Source organism: Psammomys obesus, unplaced genomic scaffold, assembly GCF_907164565.1.
Source record: "Psammomys obesus unplaced genomic scaffold, mPsaObe1.curated_primary_1811, whole genome shotgun sequence".
Taxonomy (NCBI): domain Eukaryota; kingdom Metazoa; phylum Chordata; class Mammalia; order Rodentia; family Muridae; genus Psammomys; species Psammomys obesus.
In genome coordinates this window covers 7,410,369-7,428,894 of record NW_026596134.1, presented here as the reverse complement: position 1 = coordinate 7,428,894, position 18,526 = coordinate 7,410,369, and the positions used below count along the sequence as shown (strand labels likewise).

At 48.7% G+C, this 18,526-nt stretch overlaps 1 protein-coding gene, 1 long non-coding RNA gene and 1 other non-coding gene across 4 annotated transcripts; 1 reads left to right on the top strand and 2 right to left on the bottom strand.

Moving 5' to 3' along the window:
• Nucleotides 1–4,400: 4,400 nt before the first annotated feature.
• Nucleotides 4,401–5,958, bottom strand: LOC129666083 (uncharacterized). 2 transcript variants are annotated; one of them, XR_008718485.1, is made up of 3 exons: nucleotides 5,742–5,957; nucleotides 5,153–5,317; nucleotides 4,401–4,598 (listed from the first exon to the last, which is right to left on the bottom strand). It is a non-coding gene; the product is annotated as an uncharacterized LOC129666083 (long non-coding RNA). The 2 variants fall into 2 exon arrangements; XR_008718484.1 differs by lacking the exon at nucleotides 5,153–5,317 and having other exon boundaries at nucleotides 5,742–5,958.
• Nucleotides 4,832–5,106, bottom strand: LOC129666249 (small Cajal body-specific RNA 13). Its single transcript, XR_008718536.1, has one exon. It is a non-coding gene; the product is annotated as a small Cajal body-specific RNA 13 (non-coding RNA).
• A 271-nt stretch (nucleotides 5,959–6,229) lies between the features above and the next one.
• Glrx5 (glutaredoxin 5) lies at nucleotides 6,230–13,825 on the top strand. The gene is made up of 2 exons (XM_055593284.1): nucleotides 6,230–6,549; nucleotides 13,244–13,825. Exons 1-2 carry the CDS (start codon nucleotides 6,264–6,266, stop codon nucleotides 13,417–13,419), a joined length of 462 nt encoding a protein of 153 aa, XP_055449259.1. The 5' UTR covers nucleotides 6,230–6,263; the 3' UTR covers nucleotides 13,420–13,825.
• Nucleotides 13,826–18,526: the final 4,701 nt, after the last annotated feature.

The window sequence follows — 18,526 nt, the reverse complement described above, 5'->3', positions numbered from 1 at the left end:
ACCCACCCTAAAATGAAGAGCTCTGAAAGAATCTTTTTCCTTTCTTTCTTTCTTTCTTTCTTTCTTTCTTTCTTTCTTTCTTTCTTTCTCTCTTTCTTTCTTTCTTTCCCACAAGCAACAATTTTTTTCAAGAGAATCTTATTAAATCCAGGAGTGGTATCACACACCTTTAATGGTAGTGCTCAGGTGCTGAGGCAAGAGGATCACAATGAGTTACAGGCCAGTTCCAAGACAGTGTGTGCGCTGGGGGATGGGGCGGGGACAAGGGATGAGGACAGGATCTTGTCAGATTCCCTACAGAGCCTAGCACATAATTCATAATGTATGAATTATCACAGGGCCTCAGCTGTGCAATATGAAGACAGATGTGCGGATGATGTGAGGGTCAGGGTAGAACTAACTTGCATAACCAGGGCTTCACAGGAAAGGTCACAGGAAGACTTAGTCCATCTAGGGAAGAAGGCACCCACAAAACAGAACAGTCTTGTGTTCCAATTTAAACCCTCTGGAATTTGCTCTCTCACTGGGCTACTTGTAAAAATACAACATGTAGAGTGTTTTTCTCCTGGGGAAACAGGTAGAAAAAGAAAAGGTTTAAAAAACCCCTTTCTCCATTTCCTTCTGAAAGAGAATGAAAAGGTGTTTCCCCCATTTCTAACTGGACCACCCTGGGCCTCTGGGTCACTGGGTCACCTGGGGTGACTTCTTTCTTGGCGAGGGAAATCCTGTGCATAGTGGATTCTCACGATAGTACTATGTTTTGAAAGCACGAAATGATCAAGCCTTAAAGGTTCTGACTCAGCTGGAGTCTGAGGCCTACACTCCTCACTCAAAAGAAAACAAGCTTCCTAAGTGCTCTTGTGGCCGAGATTATCAAAGGAGCCCGGGGCCTCGTGACACTGACTGGCTCCTTGCTTTTCATGTTGTGGTCCAGGCACCTCCTCAGAAGCCTTTGGGAGGTACCATTAGTGATAGAAAGATAGAAACCATCTGCTCTTAAAAACCAAACCAAACCCCAAACAATAAACGGCACTGCACATTAAGCAGGCAGGTGGGGAAAGAAGACAATTGGGAGCACTTGGTTTACTTCCTCCACCACGTGGGCCCTGGTGATGGCACTCAGGCCATCAAGCTTGGTTGCAGGCCCTTTTACTCTTGCTCGCTTAATTCTTGTACCTTTAATTTTTAATTCAACTTTCCTTTCCTCTGTTTTCTTTCGGACTTGGTTAACAGTAACTAAAACAGAGTCAGACAGCTGTACAACTTTAAGGACACATAAGCTGGGTGTGTGTGATGGTTTGATCCTGTAACCCCAGCATTTGGAGGCCGGAACAGGAAGATGCCATGAGCTCAAGGTCAGTGTAAAACCCTGCCTCCCAAAAGAAATAAACACATAAAATAAAGACATCTGGCCAAAGAGTTCTGTCCTTGGTCCACAACAACAACAAAACAGCAGGAGGACTGTTACTAGTGGTATGATGGTACACGTCTACAATCATTCTGGCACTTGGAGGCAGAAACAGGAAGATCACAGCAAATTCATGGCTAGCCTGGGCTACAGAGTAAGACCCTGTCCAAAAAAGCAAAACCAAAAGGAAATTTCACTACATTAACTCTTTGGATCAGAACTATCATCGCCATGTTATAGACCATAAAGACCACTAGCCTATGTAGATATGCATGTATCTACATGTGTACATAAGCACAGCATGCAAGCGTTTGCAAGCCAGCAGATATCACTTAGTATTCTGCGGGACTCTCTGGTATCGCTATAATTCAACAGGAACATAAAAGCAGAACATGAAAGTAACAAAATCTATGGCCTGCATCCTCCATTCTTTTTGAAGGGCCAGCTTCAACTTGACATATTCTGGCTTCAGTCTCTCCGGTGCTGCTGGGAAGGCAGGCACACACTGCCACACCCTGCACTCTAGGCTTACTCTAAGGTTCAAACAGATCTGTGTGAACACAAAAGCTGTTTGGGGAATCAAAATCACAAGTATTCACACAGGACAGAATCACATTAAGTCGACTGTTCAGAAGGAGGGAAACACAGGAGAGGGGCACAGATCACCTTACAACCCCACAACATTCAAAGCTTGAAATATACACAACCTTCAGTGGCTGTCACAGCTACATCCTCCAAAAAACACAAGGACAGAAAACGGAAGGGTGAGAAAATTCAAGGATGAAAACTCAGCATGCTTAGGACTGGAACCCAGGACCGCACTGCGAATCCCAGGACCGCACCCAGGCTCTTCGCGATGTACATCTTCTCTGTGGTGTGTTCTAGACAGACCTAACCCAACTGCAGCACACCATCTGTCTCCCCTCAGCAGTAACTCCTGACTCAGGCAAGGAGAACCTGCGTGGCAGCAGTCCTCTGATGCAAGGAATAGGCTGTTCTCAGCCAAGGTCAGAGTACTCATAAAAGCCATATGCTTCAGGGCATGGCAGTATACACCTGTAATCCCAGCTCTCAGGAAGCTAAGGCAGGAGGAGCTCAGATTCAGGCCTGACCAGGCTCTAATGGCAAGGCCATCTCAAAAAATGTAATGAAAAATTAAACCATAACCAAAGCAAAAATAAAATACAAACCAGCTGTGTCAGAGATAAAGGGAATCAAAATCCAAAAAGGACTGCTCCCTCCTGGGGATGAGAAAGTGCTCTGGGAGGACTGGCTATGCCTGGGTTCCCACAAGCTATTTATTTTGGGTTTTGTTTGGGCATCAGGGTAATAGCAGGGCTGAATGATGCTCTGAAGAGATGGGACAGCAGTTCAGTGTCTCACAGGATGGGTCAGGTTTCATCTCAGTTTGGGGGTTTCTGGGTCCTAAGAGCCATCTTCAGTGTAGGAAGGTTTGGTGGCTCCCCATCTCTGTAACCGAGGCAGCCACTGTTCTCTTAGGGCAGTACCTTCAAAGCTCTGGGTAGCAGGGCCAGACACACCTATATCACCTGGTCTTATGACCCTCCAAACCTGTCTAATTTTTTGGTTAATGTGTACAAGTGTTTTGCCTGCATACATGTGTACCACATTCAAACTGGCCACAGAGGCCAGAAGAGGGTGTGAGTTATAGACAGTTGTGAACTACAATGTGGGTGCTAGGAACTGGACCTCTAGAGGAGCAGCCAGTGCTCTTAACCACTGGGCCACCTCTCTAGCCCTGCCTCCCCCATTTAAAAGCTGGTGACAGTGGAGGACTGTGGCACTAGGTGTACAAGAAGGAATGGGGACAGTGTCTGGAGCCCACTCCGCTCCATAATCCCCATTCTGGCTGGTTTGGGGTTAAGATACAGAAAAATCCATCAGTTTTTACTGGCCATGGTGCTTTGGAGGTGGATGGAAAGCAGGATTTTTACCAAGTATGGCAAAGTCTCATCTGTATGCAGGAAAGGAAAGACACGGTTAGCTGTCCGAGTCAACATGTTTCTTGGGTGAGTTTTGGGTTCGAATTATGGTTTTTACCCAGATTCTAGGACCCTTGAAAGTAAGTTCCCATCCGACTTCCCCATAGGATATATACCCTCAGCTGACATACAGCATGTTAAGAGCACAATTCTGACAAGTGCTTTAGAAGTGTGCCTTTTCCACACTTTCATTTTAAGATTTCTAAAGCAACAGTCTCCCCCCCCCCCAAAGTGTTACATACATACTCACATACACTTTAAGACAGTCTTATTATATTATGTATCCTTGGCTAGACTGGAACTCACTACGTAGAATGAGCTGGCCCTGAACTCAGAGATCCGTGTATCCGTGTGCCTATACCTCCCGAGTGCTGGTATCCAAGGCATGAGCCACTATATCCAGTTGCACTACATTTCTGAAAAATGAGCTCAGCAGTCTTCCTGCTTGGTTACTTTAATGTTACATGACAGATGAATTAGATATCTGACAACTTACAGAGAAAAACTATTGCCTAAGCCAATTAAGTGTACATTAGGTCAGTAAGATGGTTCAGTCTTTATTGTCAGCTTGATTAACAATCATGAAAACACTCCTCTGGATCTGTCTATGAGGATGTTTCCAGAAAGGTGTAAGCAGGAAGACCTGCCCTGACTTTGGGTTATCTCCATCCTGTGGGATGGGCACCTGGAGCTGAGCAGCATCATCTCTCTGCTTCCTGTCTGTGGATGCCATGTGACCCCATGTGACCAGCTGCCACCGCAAGCTCCTGCCACAACATCCATACCCTCAAACTATGAGACAAACCCATACTCCCTCAGGTGTTTTTGCTAGAAATTTTGTCACCAACAAGAGTGAGCAACATGCTATTTGCCATTACTGGTCCGAATCCAGTTCCTCAGAGCAGTCTGCAAATTCTTCCCCTTCACCCAGTGAGCACAAAAGCCAGATGGTTTAGAGTAGGCAAGACGCACAGCTTCTGAGAAGCGAATCGCTAGCATGCATTTATTTATTTATTCAAAGTAAAGCTACCTTACAGCAATGGAAGCATGAGTGAAAGCTTGCTGACTCTGGAGGCAACTTAACAGACCCTCTGCTGTTAAAGGTACAGAAGCTTGACTTTCCGAACAGCTGTTTCATCTCAGCATTTCTTGTATATGTTTTTGTGTGGTGCCTGGAATCAAAGGGTCTGCAAAATAAAAAGATTTTAGTGTTGGGCTCATCATTAGAAAAGAGCAAGCCACAACAAAACTGACTGAGAAGGAAGATACTGAGCAGTGGCCTGCCTGACCTGTCTTCCTGTTTCCCACTGAGCCACGATTTACTAGACTCCACTGCTCACTTGTGTGAACTTTCCGATTTTACAATTACTCCCCAGGATGCAAACGGGTCATCTCCAGCAACATTACTAGTAACTTGAGGTTTTGTAGCAGTACTTAGTGTCCAACAGAAACCACTCCGTCTGCCAAACAATATCTTGACTGCAAAGCTTCTCTGACTGTTGGTGGATCGACAATGACACGGCACAGCCATTATCACCGTGGCAACAGTACCCAGGAACTATCAGAGGAAAATTGCACATGGAACCGCTGGCCCTTGAGCAGGCATGCCTCAGCTTCCTCTGGAGTATGCTTTCTCTGCAAGTCTGGTGTGCTCTAGGGTACCACCAACCCAGTGCAGGGCCAAGACTACAGATCAGACAGCATGCCACCAAATCCTGGTGCTACCAGTAAGAGCACTTACCGTGTCTAGAGCTCTGTTTTGGGGGGCAAGTGGGTGTCAAGCAATATAGAAAACGAGAAGCAGAGCATGCAACAGGCAGGCCTTCTCTCTCTTCTGCACCAACACAAGCAGGCGTGCCTGTACATTTGGTGCAAGAACTCCACCCAGTGGCCATCTTCACCTGCTCTGAAATTCACCGACAGCACACCCTTTTATTATTACTTGTGTGCACGTGCTGGTGGAGTTCAGGACATTGCTTACACTAGTAAAGTGATGTGCTACTGAGCTATCTCCTCACATGCTGTTTTCTTTCCTCTTTAAAACGGTTCGCTATATGGCCCCGGGCTCGTTTAGAACTCTTCAGTTCAACAGCTTCTGGAGTGCTGGCATTGTGCAGACAACGGCCACGGGGCCCGGCGACCATCATCTCCTAGTTGTTTCAATAAACCTTCCTGACCCCGCTACAGATCATACAGACACATAATAGTTATATTTTTAAACCAAAAAAAAAAAAAAAAATCATCCTAGAGCAGGAATCCCACGCGAGGCAGCAGGGCACGGCGTGGCTGGCGCCCCGGGGAGGCCAGGACACGCCGAGTTCGGGGCTCACCTCAGCGGGTGAGGCGCGGATGCCCACCACCTCCCTGGTGCACGCCATCGCAGAACTACCGGCCGCGTTACCGTAGGGGGGGGGAATCTGCCGCCAACGGAACCGGAAGTTGCGTCTGGAAGTCCCTCTTTTCCGGCGGGCCGCGGGCCGCAGAAGCCCCGCCTAACGCCGATCCTGTCATCCCCTAGTATCCGGGAAGGCCTCCCCCGCCCCAGTGAAGAAAGTCGTCTTCCTGTAGTCGCGCCTCCGGAGGGCCTTCATTATGACCTGATTGACGTCCAGCTTGTCCAATCAACACTCAAAGCGGTCGTCCACACTCGCTAGCAAGCCTGTAGGACGTGGTTTCCAGGGACGGCCCACCGCTACCGTCTAGGCAATATGATTGGTGAAATCGAGACGGTATTGTCCAATCACGAGCCTTAGCCCAGAGCCTGTCCAATGAGAGCCTTCGGTGGGCCGGCCGGGCACCGCGGCCTCAGTAAGCCCCGTGTTGGCCGCATAGGCGGTGGGCAGCGAGCCGGCATGAGCGCGTCCCTGAGCCGGGCGGCGGCGGCTCTGCTGCGCTGGGGTCGCGGCGCGGGCGGCGGTGTCGGCCTGCCAGGGGCCGGCGCGCGGGCGGCGAGCTCGGGCGGTCAGGCAAAGCAGCTGGACGCGCTGGTGAAGAAGGACAAAGTGGTGGTGTTCCTCAAGGGGACGCCGGAGCAGCCCCAGTGCGGCTTCAGCAACGCCGTGGTGCAGATCCTGCGGCTGCACGGTGTCCGCGACTACGCGGCCTACAACGTGCTGGACGACCCGGAGCTGCGGCAAGGTCAGGCCCGAGGGAGCCGGCGGCGAAGGGCGCGGGGGACGCGAGCGGATCGCCGGGAGCGAGGGCCCTGAGGGTGTAGCCGCCTGGGCTGGAGGGTCGCCTCGCCTGAGCCTCGGGGAGAGGTTGTCTCGGGCTGCGTCCGAGGAGGGTGGTCAACAGAGTGACCCTCTCACCGGGTCGCCTGGTGAGTGGCAGGCTGAGAGGGGGACTCGCAGCGATTGCCCGCGACTTGTCGGCACATTTGGGGACACTCTGAGGGGCTTGGAAGCCAGCGGCCTACTTGCTAGGTGAGGGGCTTGTTGCCGGTGTGTGCCTAACGAGGTCAAAGGTTGGCCCCTAATGTTTAAGGCCCCGGGTGTCAGGGACTGTCTTCCTGCTGCAGAGAGGGTTTCACCGTGGTCCATGTTGGGATCTGATTTGCGGGGGGGAAAGACAAGAACTTTGTTTTTTAGAGACCGTAGCACAGAAGGGCAGGTGTGTGAGGGCTGGGGCTTGGGAGAGGCTCAGCGGGAAGAGGAAGCCACAATGACTTCTGACAGATTAACAGACTGCCGCAAGGTTGGAGCCCAAAGGGCAGAGGACAGAACAGCCAGACCTGTAGCTTTTTATTGACCCTGAGACGAAGAGACTCGGTCCTGATGTCTGGTTGACAAGCAGAGTCCTTAGCACCTCACTCTCAGTCTTAACTGCTTAACTGCTTTGTCAAGGTGGGCGGAGTGATGGGGAAAACTGCTGCTGAAAGGTGACTTTTCTGTGTCAGAATGAGGTGTGCGATGTTTGAAGTTACTGACTATAGTCTTGCTTCCTGTGGTCATTCTTGACGTTGAGGAGCCAGGCAGGGGCTGTGGAGAGTAGATTTTGCTTGGAATCGTCCACGGTCGGTCTGCAGTACAACCTAATCTTCGTTTCCTTCTCAGTAAAGTGAAGACTATGACACCGAACCTGGCAGAGTCCACGGGAAAACAAGAGAAAACAAAAATTATAGCTAGGCATAGGAACTTACTTCTGTAACCCCAGCACTCTGGAAGCCGAGACAGGAGGCTCACTGGTTCAAGGCTACACTGCACTGCATTGTGGGAATTCTCCATCTCCTTATATACTGTATAAAATGTCCTTTTCTCAGGCACAGAAGGTACCCACTAAATGGCAGCTACTTTATTATGAAACTCGATGGCTTTCAAAGTACTTTTCTCTGTGTTGTCGAAAGTGGCTGACCTTACATTTATTCCCTACAATAATATTGAGAGGCCAAACTCTGAAGTAAAGCAGTGAAAGGAAGGCCAGTTAATCCTATCAGGAATAATGGCAAGCCATGCATTTTGCTCAGAACCCTGTGTTTTCCTCCTCAGCTAAAAATTGGCAGCTTGTGAGGCTCTGGGGTTATCGGGCTCGGGGCACGCTGTAGTTTTGGGTCAGGGGTGGTTCCTTGCTGAGGAAGATAAGCAACTACTTTGCAGGCCCCGAACTAGGACCTTATCAGCAGTTGTTCTGCAGGCATGACGCTTAGCAGGCAGTTGCATTGCTGATATCTTGCTTAATATGAAATCTGAGGATCTTTGGTTTAGAATTTAAGTTCCCCTGTTTAGTGTAACTGGGGGTTATATATAATGGAATACAGCTAATATGGGTACCAATTGCAGGAAGGTGTTCTGCCTTCCATCTCTCATGCCTGGCATCTGATCTGTGCCATTAGGTGCTCAAATGACAGAAGAATTTAACCCGTGCATTTTGTTGTTGTTCATTTTTTATTTTTTATTTAATTTATTTTTAGACAGGCTAGCCAAGCTGGTCTAGAACTTACTATATGGATCAGGTAGCCCAGAACTTGAATTGATCCTCCTGTTGCTCTAGTGCTGGAATTATAGGTGTCAACTGTCATGCCCAGACACAACCCTTGACTGTTGATTTCATTGGCTTGTTAGTTTGGTTAATAAGTGTGTGATCCAAACAACTAAACACGTGTCTCCAATGGCTTAGAAAAGTGAAGGTTAGTGGAAGGACTGACATTTGGACTGGGCAGGGAGCTGTGTGTGCCCTCCCACCCCCTTGGGGTCTTTGATAGCCACAGGTTAGGCCTCTACAGTGTGGAGACTCTTCAAGTCCTTGTTTACACCCTAACTTTGCTGAGGGGCAGGCAGGCAGCTCATGTTTGCTTTGCCAGGCAAGGAGGAACCCTCATAGCTCTTCTCCTGCAGTGGGGGGGGGGGGGGGGAGGGTGCTATAGCATCGGCCCTTCCTTTTCTCTTGTGCCAGGGTTTTACAAAGGGCCCTGGTTCTTACCCAGGGTCCAGGAAGTGTGTGCAGAGGTGCTTTTTGGCCCTCCCTTTTACTACCTGGGGCACACACAGGCCACAGCTGCGGGACTCTGAAGGAACTTAGGGCACAGTGCTGCCTCGTGCTGCCTCAGGCAGGCTTGTTGCTGCAGGCACTGCAGCAGGTGTTCTGTGACGATGTTAGGACTAGGGAGAGACTAGTGTTACTCACGGTCATGTCACAGTCACGTGACTTCTGTGTGCGCGCCGACAGTCCTGAGTTCCATCTGCACGTGCTTGTGATATCAGGAACAGGGTCTGCCAGAGTAGGGGGTTGAATGTTGCTGAATTTATAACTCTTACCTTGTGTCTTTTTGTCCTTATAGCTTGGAAGCTCTTTGATGCATAAGGCTATGTGGCATTGCCATACGTGTGTACACTGTGTAATGCCGTCAGAGTAGCTGGCCTGGCTGTCACTTTGGACATGTCTGTGACTCGTGGGACATTTGGAGTCTTCCCTGCTGGCTGCTGATTTTTGTCTCCCATGGGTTTCTCACTGGCTGTCATGTATATTAGAAGCTCTTCTTTTGAGTTCCACTGTGACCCACCAGTGAACTCTTTTCTTCAGCCCCTTCTCCCAGTCCACAAGTGTTTATGAAGCAGTGTCTGGGCATTCAAGGCAATAGTTGGGTACTTACTACCCCGGTGAATATTGGAGGTTGGATACTCACTTAATGTGTGTGCATTTCTGTGGGCCAAGCCATGTACTGTGGGCATCTGGCACCAGCACTGTGGAATTGTAACGTGATAGTCAGTGTGTTGGAGATGAGCAGAGCTGCTTCTTCTCTTCTCCCACAGAGCTAGTCTAGGGTGGAGACAGACTTCCTCTGTTGCTCTGTTGTTGGAGGGTGAAAGTGGACTTGGATGCTGTATAATCAGTGAGCAAGCTGAATTTAATAAAACTTTATTTGCAATTGGGTGGCGGCAGCTCACACATTTAGCTCCAGCCCTTGGGAGGCAGAGGCAGGCAGATCTCTTGAGTTCCAGGCCAGTCTGATCTACAGAGTGAGTTGCAGGACAGCCAAGGCTACACAGACAAATCCTGTCTCTGAAGGGAAGAAAAAAAAAAAAAAGACGTTTAAAACTTAATTCCCAAAGGCAGGGAGAAGCTTAGCCCTAAGCTGGCTTATCTAGTGCCCCAGGTCCAGAGAGTCCCACAGGATAAGATACACATGTAAGGTGCTCGTGACAACGTGGCTCGTGGTGGGGGTGAACGCAAGTAGCAGACTGGATTGGCAGATGGTATTCGGTGCTGTAGGGAAAAGCTATACTGTGCTGAAAACAAACTAGATCTGGGTTTGCTTGACATGGCCAAACATCAGAAACAGATTTGGTCAAAAGGAAGTGGCAAGGAATACTGATGGCACAATCCCGGCTGTGAATGCTCATGTCAGAGGTGTAGGTCAGTCCCATGTGCTGTACGTGCGTGTGCAGTGAACAGGTAGCTGAGGGCAGGACAAGTTATGGTGAGGCACTGGGTTCCGAGGCTGGCTTTCGATTTTAGAAACCTAGATGCTGTCCTGGACCCACCACACGCTAACTCTGTGACTTCGGTTAAGTCACCTTCTCTGACCCCTAACTTCATCTGTGAAACAGGGATAATTATATCAGATGTCTCTATTGGTTAAATAGGATTATTTATGGAAAGTGCTTAAGGAGCATGAAGTGAAGTGCCATAGCCCTGAGCTCTGCAAATGCTACTTTCCTGTTAGTGCATGGAGAGGCAGCATGCTTTCGCTTTGCAGTCCAGGAAACTGAGGATGGGAGACTTTGACACCTCTCTGAGGTTGGTTGCATCTAAAGGCCAGTGAGCCTGCTTGGCTGATGTGTGTGCCTGAGCCTTGTCTGTCCAGCCTTTGCTGTCCTCTCCCGAGGCTCTGTGGTTTCCATGCTGAGGTCCAGTCTCCAAGGTGGGAGAAGTGAAGGAAATGTAACCCTAGGGTGTGACACACCAAGCCCGAGATCAGAGAGCTGGTATGGGACTCTGGGAATCACTCCACCGTGAACTTCATCTACAGATACGACAATGTTTTCCTAAAATGAGCTCTACGGGTCGTTGTTGTGTTTAAGGGTTAGTAAGTGTTTAGGTGTTTAATAGACCTTTACTCACTTTGTTCCCTAAGAAGACTCAGGTATCACTTGACCTATTGAAACTCACTAGCGAGGGCATGTGGCCCACACCTGCATGTCCGGCACTCTGGAGGCTAAGGCAGGAGTAACTCTGCAGGCTTTGAGGCTAGCTTGGGCTACATATGGATGGAGTTCCAGGCCAGCCTGGGCTAAACCAAAAGCAAAATAAAAAACTTCCCAGCAAGCAACAATAGTAACAACAAAAGTAACCCCGATGACCCATCAGCTTTGGGCACCTTGAGTCCTGCCAAGATGCTGCCATTTGTCCTTGTGGAGAGTTCTTGAAATGTCAGCCAGAAGGCCAGACAGTTGAGTTTGCGGTGGGGGGGGGGGGGGGGATGTGACAGTGCCTGGTCTGAGAGCCACTTGTTGGCAGCTAGGTGGTGGGTGTTCTGGTGGAGGACTCCAGTTACACAGTCCTCAGTAGAAGAGTCTTCCGTGTGGGACCAGGCAGGCAGGGCTTGAATGAAGTGAGGTGGTATAAAATTGCCACCCTGTGGCCAGCCAGCTCCCAGCTTCCTCCACCATGACCTCCTGCCTTAATAGACTGTATCCAAGGGCACTGGAAGCCAAAGCAAGCCCTGTCTCTCTCGGGAATAATGATGGTGGAAAAACAGTTCATTCTTTTCTCACAAAGATTTTACTAAAACCATGACACTTTACAGTTTAGTGTGGTTTGGGGCGGCCCTCAGGCAGCAAGTGTATTTTCATTTTGATGTGTTTCAAAGCAGTGGGTCCTCAGCAAAAGTAATCAGCAGGGTTCCTGGGGAGGAAATTAGAGTTGTGAAACACAGAGATGACATGCTCAGGAGTGGTCCGCTTCAGGAGACCCAGAAGAGCCTGTGTTTATGTAAGTCTTCATTCCCACACCTCACCCTCCTCCAGAAAGATTTGCAACTGATCCATAGGCTGTTGGCCTTTGAGGGTCAAGGTTAAAATGCAAAGATCCACACGACTTCCATGCTGAGTGGTTGTTAAGGGCTCACCCCACACCAGTGTGGTGAAAGCCTTGGACTTAGCAGGTAGCTTTGTGTGCTGGATACCGATATTGTGGAGAGTGGTAGGATTTGCCCTCTACTGGAGCCCCTCCCCTTCTTGGGAAGGCCTCTCTGTGAAGCCCGGACAATCTAAGCTGATTGCTGGCTTTCCATGTGTGGGCCACCACACCCACCCAGCGTTCCCTGTCTGCAGAAGCAAGATAAAAGCTGTAACCTAGGGTCCCTCCAGCTCTGTCATTCACAGCAACTCTGTGTTTCAGACCATTGTGATGTAACTCAAATTTGGTGACTTTTTTGGAAAAAAAAAATATTGAATGATATGTTAGTAAGAACAAGTCTTGTGCTTTAGTTATCTACATAAGAAGCACTGCGGCTGGTTTTTAGATTGGTGTACTATTGTATTTTTTTGGAAGCACCTGCTCACTTATTTATGTATTTGCATGCTCATTTTTGCCATTTAGAAACACCTGCCTGTAGTATTTATACCTTTGTTAATTGTTGGTGAATTGAACTAAGTGACTCACACTAGCCAAATGCTCTACTACTGAGCTATATTCCCAGCCCTTCAAATACTTGTCATTACATTTATCTTGTGTGTATGTGTGTGTGAGTGCACACGCACACACAACACACAATGACACCTGATACTAATCACTGCGTGCTATATACTTGTGTTTGTCACCAGCTCCATTCAGGGAGCTGAGAACCTGGGGCTTAGGAGTTGCAGCCATAGACCAGGGTTTTCTGTTTTCTGTGCCTCTCAGTAATCCTCAAAGGTAGAATGCACTCAGCGTCTTGAGTATAGGTCAGTGGTAGCCTTCATGGTCAGAACTACAGAAAGAAGGCAGAGATGGGGTCATTCGATCAGCCAGCTCCACATTTCACAGCACATTTGGGAGTGAAGCTGTGACATTTCTTTCCTGAAAACGTGACCTGAGTGGATAATTACAGCTTTTCCTGTCTCACGGGCCTTGGTTAATCTCATTCCCTGGTGTGAGTCTCCTGGCTGGTATATCTGTATTACTAAGAGCCTCACCTGATTCTCATGAAAACCTCAGGGGCTGAAGGTTGAAAGAAAAGCTGTGTTTTGTCAAGTGATGTGCTGTCTATTTGGCTTTGAAACTCATCACTATCCAGGAGTGAGGGACACTTAGGGAGGGGCCTCAGTCTCTGCCAGGAGTTGGGGGTGTGGCATTTGTGGTGGATTCTCTCGCTTCTGAGCATTTCAGTGACACATTTCCCATCTCTCCACAGGTATTAAGGACTATTCCAACTGGCCGACCATCCCGCAGGTGTACCTCAATGGCGAGTTTGTGGGGGGCTGTGACATCCTTCTGCAGATGCACCAGAATGGGGACCTGGTGGAGGAACTTAAAAAGCTGGGGATCCGCTCTGCCCTTTTAGACGAGAAGGACCAAGACTCAAAGTGAGGGCTCCGGGTCCTTGCTGAGCAGAGCGCCCACCTTCAGTTGCCGCCAGAAAAGCCTTACTACGTGGTGTCTGTTGCTGTGGTGCTTGCGATGGGCCTCCTGGCTTGCAAGCAGGCAGGTGCTTTTTCTTTGGTCTTTGGCTCAGAATATCCTACGGTGAATTTATAACGACTGCACTGTAAATTGGCATTGTAATCCGGTATTGCTGTAACCCAAATCTGTTCTTACGTTGTCTTTTATTCTCTGCTGGGTTCAGGAGTCATTCCTGACTCGTATGTGGGTTGGGTTGTAAAGATGGCAACTGCCCTGATGTTTTTGTAACTTCTCCTATAAGGGAAATGATGGACAGAAAAGAAAAGGAGATGTCTGGAGTGTTGTTGTTTTTTAAATAAATTGCCAACACAGACCATGTGTGTGTGAGTAATTAACCCCAGCAGGTACAGATCTGTAGGATGTCGAGAACTAGCTGTCTTGTCTTTGTATTTTCTTCATTCTCTCTCCTACCCTTTGCTTCTCATTTCCTGCCTTCTTCTCTCTTCCCTATCTCCCCCCCTTTCTGTACATTCCAGGTTGGCATTAACTCATCATATAGCCAAAGGTGAACTTGACTTTTAGATCCTTTTGCCTCCACCTTCCAAGTGCTGGGCTGTCAACCATCTGCTACCGTGGTGCTGAGGTTGGAATCCAGGGCGGTGTGCATGCACACACTTTACAGCCCTGGGCCTTACCTGAGCTAGGTGGTGATGCTGTTCTGGGCTGGAGGGATGTAGAGGTGAACACCCCTCACGCCCCTCTAGATAGGGAGAAGGCACCAGCTGGCCTCTGAAGCATGTTTTTCCTCATGAAATGGGGTCTCAGAGGAAATAATTGGAACGATGTATGTCTTCCAGGACAACGTCTTGGTGGGACTTGCCCAGGGCTGATCCATGTAGAGACTGGTGTGGAGGACCCAACTCCTCACCCCCACCTGTGGGACACTGCTCTCCCTGTGTCTGGCTCTGCCAGAAGCCACGTTCCATCTCCAGGGGCCAGACAGAATTGCCTAGAAGTCACAGAGGCAGCAGGCAGGCAGCCTTTTCCCATGAGAAGGGCACAGAGAATGAATATCGACCCCCCAGAAGCTGCTGGAGGGAAGCTTTGTGTATGTAGACATCTTTAGCTCCACTTCATTCCTGAGGTAGAGTGGAAGGAGGGGTGGGCTTTCCTGCAGACACCTTCCTTGCAGGCAGGGTCTGCTGGGCCCCCAGGGTTTGGTATTCTCCAAGAAGGAAAGGAAAGCTGCAGCCCAAGGCTGAGTCCTCTATTTCACTAGGGACCCGTGGGTTAGACCAGAGGGTGACAGCCCTCACCAGTGACTAATCTCCAGGCTGTAGGGAGAAGAAAAGGCATGTTAGTCTGTGAAGGTTTGCACTGTATTAATTGTACACTCACCTCCTTTGAGCCTGCATGGATTCCTCATAGAGCTTGCAACCTCCTGGAAGCCTTTTGTTTAGCAAGTAAGGAAGGAGCCCCGGAAGGAAGGCTGCTGGCAGCCCTGTCCCTTAACAAGTGGCTCTCCTGCCTGCACAGGCTGTGGAGAGCACACACATCAGTCTGTGGCTATTACTTGCTGTCATATGAGCTGTGGAGTAAGTTGCTTTTTCCCATTTTGGCTTTTTCCAGTATTCCTTAAGGCTCACTTGGAAAACACCGGAGTGATAAAAAGAACGTATTAGCAAAACAGCTAATATTCTCCCTAGAATATTAGCTGGACTCAAATAGGCTGCCAGGGGACTGATCCTGCTCAAAGCTTGTGAGTCAGTGAGACCCCATAGAGTCACAGAGTGTGTGCATCGGAAGCCCTGTAAGATGGGATGCTCTTTCCAGAGGTTAATTAAGAGTGCTTTCTGTAGGCTTTGCACACCATAACCCAGTAGAAAATTGAAGATGTTACCTCATGTGAATCCGAATAACTCTTGGTCCAAATAATTACAGTTCACTGTGAGGATTAACTGACACAGAAGCTCCTTGCACAGACAGCGTTACACCAGCCCTCTAGCCACATTAGGTAGCTCCACAGATGCCCCGTCCTATGGAGTCAAGTTAAAGGCGGTTGTGAGCCACCAGACTTGGGTGCCAGGAAACTGAACTCAAGTCTTCTAGAAGAGCGGTACTCTCTTTTGACTGTGGAGCCATCTCTCCAGCCCCAAAATGAACATTTTTACTTGAGGTGGTTTTTGTCAGTGTCATAGACTGGTAGTCACATGAATGTCATTCACCTTTATTTGAACTATAACTTTTAGGATAAAAGGTACCTTTGTGTTTGTTTATTTTGTGACTCTCAACTCTGGGCCTCCTGTATAGTGAGTGAGCCCCCCAGTTCAACAGTGAGCCACACCTAAGCTTCATTAGCCCTACTGAATTTACTTTTGGATAGGAGTCTGAGACAGCCACCTAGAGCGGTCTCCTTGCCTTTGTTGGGCAGTATATTGCAAATAGCAGGGTGAACTGAGAGGTCAGATCCTGAAATGGCCTGAGTGAGGAATGTCCCCTACAGGCCAGGTATTTGAACACTTAGTCCCCAGCTAGTGATACCGTTTGGCAAGGTTGTGGAACCTTGAGGGGGTAGAACCTTGTCAGAGGAAGTGAGTCTCTGGGGGTGGGCCTTGAGGCTTCATAGCCTGGCTACTCCCTGTTCACTCTGTGCTTCCTGAGTAATGTGATCAGCCAGTCTCCTGCCTCAGCCACCATGCTTTCCCTGCCTACTGCCATGCCTTCCCCACAGTGCTGAATAGTCTCTCTCTGGAACCCTAGTTACTTTTGTCCAGATATATATATATATATATTTTAATCACAGCATTAGGAGACAAAAATTAAGCCATGTCCCTCGTCTTCAGGGGGAGGGGGTTAAGGGAGAAATGGGTCTTTGTTGAAGTATGTCCCAGCCCCAGGTGAGAAAGCGTTTGTCATTGCTTCTGAGCCACAGATGGGAAAACAGTCACAAGAAAGGCTGACTTGCTTTTATAAAAGTTAAAAAGAATAGATTCAGTAATTTTTTTTTTTTTTTTTTTTTTTTTTTTGTGCTTTTCGAGACAGGGTTTCTCTATATAGCCTTGGCTGTTCTGGACTCACTTTGTAGACCAGGCTGCCTTGAACTCACAGCAATCCGCCTGCCTCTGCCTCCCAGAGTGCTGGGAATACAGGCATGTGCCACCATGCCTGGCTAGATTCAGTATTCTTAAGAATTGTCTAGAACATGAAAAGCGGCTTTAAAGAGCATCTGAGGTCTATGGCAGCTGATTGGACAGCCTGTAGAGGAGTAGCATAGGGGGGATGAGGTCCAGGCCTCTGCAGAGCTGCACAGGGTGGAGACATGGAGACAGGGTTCTTAGTGTGCTAAGAACAGCATCTCTGGGTCCTGAGCCTTCTGGGCACTTAGAGTTTTGTGAGGCCAAGAAGAGACTTTGTTTTTTCTTTAGCACTTACTCCAGGAGTCAAGGGTAGTTGACTCAGGAGCAGCAACTGCCGGAGTTTAAGCCAGTAAGTAAGACACCAGTGAAGGGTCCCTGTGGGACTGGAGCCTCTCCCCCAGCTTCAGCTGGAGGAGTCTTCCACTGACACCTCTTGGACCTTTCATCCCACAACTAGAAACTTCTTGGGCTTCTGGGTGGTGGCATGTGAAGTGATTGTACACTCAGGTTTGCTCCTTGGTCCATTTTCTCTGCATCACATGGGGAACATATTTTTTATTGGTGTCATTCAAGAATCATGAGTAGCCAGGTGTGCCTTTAATCCCAGCACTTGGGAGGCAGAGGCAAGTGAGTTTGAGGCCAGCCTGGTCTACAAACCAGGACGCCCAAGGCTACAGAGAAACCCTGTCTCAAAAGAAAATAATCATGGAAATTCATGAAAACTGACTGAACATCCTTCCTCCTGCATGGATAACATAGGTAGTTATTGTAGCTAGCCAGAGATTGAAACAGCAGAGTGAAAACAGGACAAAGTTAAAGTATATAAATGCAGGTTTATGGAAGCAACTCTTGGCCGCCATTCAGGGAGAGTGTGAGGGGGTGGGGGAGGAGAAAGGAAACAAAGAAAGAAGGAAGAGAGAGTGAGTGAGAGAAGAGAAAGAGGGGAACCCAAATGTCTGGATGATATTGTGAAGAGGGGGATGCTCCTGCCCCTAGGCTGGAAAGTTTGGGGTAGGGGTGAGGTATGCCAGCCACAGCCTGCAGCAGGTGGGGGGACCTGAGAGGCCAGGTCCACTTTGGTGTGGTGTAAACCCTAACAGCCAGCTGATTAGAATGGGCCAATAGCTCACAAAAGCATCCGAAATTTGTGTTTCTGTCTTTCCCAACCGTGAGGCAGACCTCAGGTGAGTGTATTCCTTTTCCTGTTTGATTGACAAGCACAAATGCTGTATCTACATCAGACTCAAAACACAGCCATTAAGGAGGACTTGGTGTGTGGTTTTGCTGGGCAAATACAGGCTCTATGTGGTCCTGTCTAATTTGCTACCCTCTGAAGGCTTAAGGGGAATAGAGGGAGGTCTTTGTCTTATAGCAGAGCATGGTTAATCAGGACTGGGAATGTAGCTCCATTTAGTAGAATGCCTGACACACAGGGAGCTCTGGGTTTAGTCCCCAGTGTGGGGCACTAATGATTGATGTGGTAGGGCGCAGCTCCTGAGCAGGTGGTCCTGGCTGTATAAAAAAGCAGGCCAAGCGAGCCACCAGGAGCAAGGTAGTAAGCAGTGTTCTTCCATACTCTGCTCTGGAGGCTTCTGGCTCCAGGCTTCTGCCCTGGCTGCTCTCAGTGATGGAGTGTGACCTGGTTGTTTTTATGACATAAGCCCTTACCTCCCCAGATTGCTTTTGGTCATGGTGTTTGCGACAGCAAACTGAGGCAGAAGGCACTCACTCCACAGGGTAGATTCTGTAAGGTTAGGTTTGATAAATGGCCAAAGAGTTTATAAAAAAAAACAAACAAGCAAGCCACATTTCCTGAAATGTTGGGCTTTTGTTGTATGGAGTTAGACTCAGAAGAGCAGTTTAACCAGAGGCTATCCCGTTTTGTCAGTAGCAAGAACTGTGGTACTGGGGTCCATAGTACCCTAACGGTTCCCCAT